The sequence below is a fragment of the Carcharhinus amblyrhynchos genome, unplaced genomic scaffold, assembly GCF_965287045.1.
Source record: "Carcharhinus amblyrhynchos unplaced genomic scaffold, sCarAmb.v2.hapA chromosome_1211, whole genome shotgun sequence".
NCBI lineage: Eukaryota > Metazoa > Chordata > Chondrichthyes > Carcharhiniformes > Carcharhinidae > Carcharhinus > Carcharhinus amblyrhynchos.
In genome coordinates this window covers 1-5,000 of record NW_027650951.1, presented here as the reverse complement: position 1 = coordinate 5,000, position 5,000 = coordinate 1, and the positions used below count along the sequence as shown (strand labels likewise).

At 62.6% G+C, this 5,000-nt stretch overlaps 1 protein-coding gene across 1 annotated transcript in view; it reads left to right on the top strand.

Moving 5' to 3' along the window:
• slc50a1 (solute carrier family 50 member 1) overlaps nucleotides 1-4,428 on the top strand; it is a 12,636-nt gene extending 8,208 nt beyond the window's left edge. Inside the window, exons 4-6 of the mRNA XM_080185094.1 lie at nucleotides 970-1,131; nucleotides 2,337-2,456; nucleotides 4,036-4,428. Of these exons, the coding sequence (XP_080041220.1) occupies nucleotides 970-1,131; nucleotides 2,337-2,456; nucleotides 4,036-4,140 (387 nt within the window). The 3' untranslated portion in view covers nucleotides 4,141-4,428. The remainder of the gene's footprint in view (nucleotides 1-969; nucleotides 1,132-2,336; nucleotides 2,457-4,035) is intronic.
• Nucleotides 4,429-5,000: the final 572 nt, after the last annotated feature.

The window sequence follows — 5,000 nt, the reverse complement described above, 5'->3', positions numbered from 1 at the left end:
GGGGGTTAGCTACAGAGCCTGGGGCCTAGTGTGTGTGAGTGTGTGTGTGTGTGGGGAGGGGGGGGTGGGGGGTGGGGGTTGGCTGCAGAGCTTGGGGCCTAATGTGTGTGTGTGTATGGGTCGGGGGGTGGCTATAGAGCCTGGAGCCTAGTGAATATGAGGATGGCCACAGGGCCTGGGGCCTAGTGTGTGTGTGTGTGTGCGGTTGGCCACAGAGCCTGGGGCCTAGTGTATATGAGGATGGCCACAGGGCCTGGGGCCTAGTGTGTGTGTGTGCGGTTGGCCACAGAGCCTGGGGCCTAGTGTATATGAGGATGGCCACAGGGCCTGGGGCCTAGTGTGTGTGTGTGTGCGGTTGGCCACAGAGCCTGGGGCCTAGTGCGTGTGTGTGCGGTTGGCCGCAGAGCCTGGGCCTAGTGCGTGTGTGTGCGGTTGGCCACAGAGCCTGGGGCCTAGTGCGTGTGTGTGTATGGGTCGGGGGGTGGCCACAGAGCCTGGAGCCTAGTGTATATGAGGATGGCCACAGGGCCTGGGGCCTAGTGCGTGTGTGTGCGGTTGGCCACAGAGCCTGGGGCCTAGTGCGTGTATGTGTGTGTGTGTGTGTGTGGGGGATTGGCCACAGTTGTCCCCCACACCCCTCCACCCTCCAGCCAACCAATTCTCCCCTCCGACACCTCCACCCTCCCTCAGTACTGGCACTGCGAGCGACGACCTGGTGCGGGGCCCCCGGGTGTCTGGAGTGAAGACTTGAACCCACAACCCCGCTGCCCCAAAGCTCCTCTCGATCCAGCGAAGGGGGAATCCAACCTCGGTCAATGCCCCGGGGTACGGAGATACACGAAAGGTCGAGGGTGATAGGCCACAGGAGGTCATGGGGGAAAAGGGTGAAATGTCAAGCGATTGTCCTCTTGGAGCCTGAGGCCTAGTCTGGTGGTTGAAGGTTTTTTTTTTAACTCTTTTCCTTTATAGTTTCAGGTCTTGGCTAAGATTATCTTTGCGTCTTCAGTTCTGGCAACTGTCTACCTCTATTTTACCATGATGGTATCGAATCTGGAAATCCGTCTGAACCAACTGGGCCTCCTGTGTAGCGTGTTCACGATCAGCATGTACCTCTCGCCATTGGCCGACCTGGTAAAACACTCGCGTGCGATTCTCCGCCGGGAGGGGAGGGGAGGGCAGAATCTCTCACCATCTTTCTCATCGTTGGTTCTTGGCCTTTGCGGGGGCCCCAGCAGGGAGGCCTCTGGGGCCTAAGCATTTGTCCGTGGCCACGATGGCGAGGCATGTGGTTGGCCATGTGGCTCGGGGCGGGGCATGTGTTTGGCCGTGTGGCTCGGGACCTAGCCAGTGGTTTCCCGTGGGGCCTGAGGCCTGGCGTTCAGTTGGCCGCAGAGCCTGAGACCTGGCGTTCAGTTGGCCTCAGAGCCTGAGGCCTGGCGTTCAGTTGGCCGCGGAGCCTGAGGCCTGGCGTTCAGTTGGCCGCGGAGCCTGAGGCCTGGCGTTCAGTTGGCCGCAGAGCCTGAGGCCTGGCGTTCAGTTGGCCGCAGAGCCTGAGGCCTGGCGTTCAGTTGGCCGCAGAGCCTGAGGCCTGGCGTTCAGTTGGCCGCAGAGCCTGAGGCCTGGCGTTCAGTTGGCCGCGGAGCCTGAGGCCTGGCGTTCAGTTGGCCGCAGAGCCTGAGGCCTGGCGTTCAGTTGGCCGCGGAGCCTGAGGCCTGGCGTTCAGTTGGCCGCGGAGCCTGAGGCCTGGCGTTCAGTTGGCCGCGGAGCCTGAGGCCTGGCGTTCAGTTGGCCGCGGAGCCTGAGGCCTGGCGTTCAGTTGGCCTCGGAGCCTGAGGCCTAGCGTTCAGTTGGCCTCAGAGCCTGAGGCCTAGCGTTTAGTTGGCCGCAGAGCCTGAGGCCTAGCGTTTAGTTGGCCGCAGAGCCTGAAGCCTAGCGTTTAGTTGGCCGCAGAGCCTGAAGCCTAGCGTTTAGTTGGCCGCAGAGCCTGAGGCCTAGCGTTTGGTTGGCCGCAGAGCCTGAGGCCTAGTGTTTGGTTGGCCGCAGAGCCTGAGGCCTGGCGTTCAGTTGGCCGCAGAGCCTGAGGCCTGGCGTTCAGTTGGCCGCAGAGCCTGAGGCCTGGCGTTCAGTTGGCCTCAGAGCCTCTGTCAAGATGCCAATTTTGTCTCCATTTCGATACCTCACCCTGGATCCCGTGAGATTTAACCTGACGCAACAACCTACCGTGCGGTACCTTGTCAAAGAGACAGGGACATGTGGCTAAATATCTGTCTGTAAGGCCCTCAGGATGCTGGTTATTACGCTAATCCCCCCCTCCCTCCATCTTTTCCGTCCCACAGGCCAAGATAATACGGACTCGATCCACAAAGTGCCTTTCATTCTCACTGACAGTAGCCACAATCTTAACGTCAACCTCATGGACACTGTACGGTCTCCAGTTCCCCGATTACTACATTGTGGTGAGTCACGGAGGGTTGTGGGGAGGAAGGGGTGGTTTGTCTAGGGGTCTGTCTGCAGCGGTTAAACTCCAAGGAGGCGCAAAACTGATGGGTCAGTGCGCCCTCGAGTGTGGGAGATTTACGGGGGTGATCAAGAGGGGGGGTTGAAGATAGTTAAAGGATTCGAGAGGGTCCAAGAAGTTAAGATTCATGTGGGCTAGGCTCAAGGGGCTGAATGGCCCTCACTTGGACGGACCCTTCACGCAATAAGCATGGCCAAGGAAGTTCCAGAATCTTCCATGGCAGGGAGCGCCGCACTGCGGGGAGGGTCGGTGCTGAGGGAGCGCCGCACTGTGGGGAGGGTCGGTGCTGAGGGAGTGCCGCACTGTGGGAGGGTCGGTGCTGAGGGAGCGCCGCACTGTGGGGAGGGTCGGTGCTGAGGGAGCGCCGCACTGTGGGGAGGGTCGGTGCCGAGGGAGCGCCGCACTGTGGGAGGGTCGGCGCCGAGGGAGCGCCGCACTGTGGGGAGGGTCGGTGCTGAGGGAGCGCCGCACTGTGGGAGGGTCGGTGCTGAGGGAGCGCCGCACTGTGGGGAGGGTCGGTGCCGAGGGAGTGCCGCACTGTGGGGAGGGTCGGCGCTGAGGGAGCGCCGCACTGTGGGAGGGTCGGCGCTGAGGGAGCGCCGCACTGTGGGAGGGTCGGCGCTGAGGGAGCGCCGCACTGTGGGGAGGGTCGGCGCTGAGGGAGCGCCGCACTGTGGGGAGGGTCGGTGCTGAGGGAGCGCCGCACTGTGGGGAGGGTCGGTGCTGAGGGAGCGCCGCACTGTGGGGAGGGTCGGTGCTGAGGGAGCGCCGCACTGTGGGGAGGGTCGGTGCTGAGGGAGCGCCGCACTGTGGGGAGGGTCGGTGCTGAGGGAGCGCCGCACTGTGGGGAGGGTCGGTGCTGAGGGAGCGCCGCACTGTGGGGAGGGTCGGTGCCGAGGGAGCGCCGCACTGTGGGAGGGTCGGTGCCGAGGGAGTGCCGCACTGTGGGAGGGTCGGTGCTGAGGGAGCGCCGCACTGTGGGAGGGTCAGTGCTGAGGGAGCGCCGCACTGTGGGAGGGTCGGTGCTGAGGGAGCGCCGCACTGTGGGGAGGGTCGGTGCCGAGGGAGCGCCGCACTGTGGGGAGGGTCGGTGCCGAGGGAGCGCCGCACTGTGGGGAGGGTCGGTGCTGAGGGAGCGCCGCACTGTGGGGAGGGTCGGTGCTGAGGGAGCGCCGCACTGTGGGAGGGTCGGTGCTGAGGGAGCGCCGCACTGCGGGAGGGTCAGCACCCAGGGAGTGCCGCACTCTCGGAGGATCAGTCCTGGAGGAGATGGGCGCTAGGGAAATGCAGGGACTTTTGAAAAATTGACCCTTCCCTCAGCGGGAATGTGTGGGTTACGGATACCGGGATGGGTGGGGGGAGAATCTTTTATTACAAGTGGTTCAGAGGGCCCCTGTGTCTGGGCCTAGTTTTGCTGAAAACTTGACTATTTTAATGTTCGTCCCTCTTCCCCCTCCCTCCCCTTCCCCTCCCCCACCCCCACCTCACCCCCCCCCCCCCCTAACTTGTCCGTCTAGGTCCCCAACGTTCCGGGAATCCTGACCAGCCTGGTCAGATTTTGGTTGTTTTGGCGATACTCCCCCGGGCACGACAAGTACGTCTACCGTCCCGTTCAGGCCTGAGGCCTACTAGGCCGGGTGCCAAATTTTTGCTTCAAACTCTGGCTGGGTTCTTCAGGGAAACGCTCCCCACGTCGCCCAGGACCTGAAACGGGGAGAGGGCGAGAGGAGAGAGTCGCGGAGGATCGTTCTTAACTCCCGTATCCGCCAGGAACTATCTCCTCGCCCCTGGGAGGCTTTCCCGCACCGTCAACAATGTTTCACAAAATGAAGGAGGCTTCACCTGTTATTTTTTATATATATATGTAAATGTGCATTTCCGATTTAGTTATTCTCTTGTCACTGGGCTAAGGTACGGGTTCCAAACACGCCAACTCCCGCTGGGGTACTGGGCCCAAAGACGCCAACTTTCACTGGGGTACTGGGCCCAAACACGCCAACTCCCGCTGGGGTACTGGGCCCAAAGACGCCAACTCTCGCTGGGGTACTGGGCCCAAAGACGCCAACTCTCGCTGGGGTACTGGGCCCAAAGACGCCAACTCCCGCTGGGGTACTGGGCCCAAAGACGCCATCTCCCGCTGGGGTACTGGGCCCAAAGACGCCAACTCCCGCTGGGGTACTGGGCCCAAAGACGCCAACTCTCGCTGGGGTACTGGGCCCAAAGACGCCAACTCCCGCTGGGGTACTGGGCCCAAAGACGCCAACTCTCGCTGGGGTACTGGGCCCAAACACGCCAACTCTCGCTGGGGTACTGGGCCCAAAGACGCCAACTCTCGCTGGGGTACTGGGCCCAAACACGCCAACTCTCGCTGGGGTACTGGGCCCAAAGACGCCAACTCCCGCTGGGGTACTGGGCCCAAAGACGCCAACTCCCGCTGGGGTACTGGGCCCAAAGACGCCAACTCCCGCTGGGTACTGGGCCC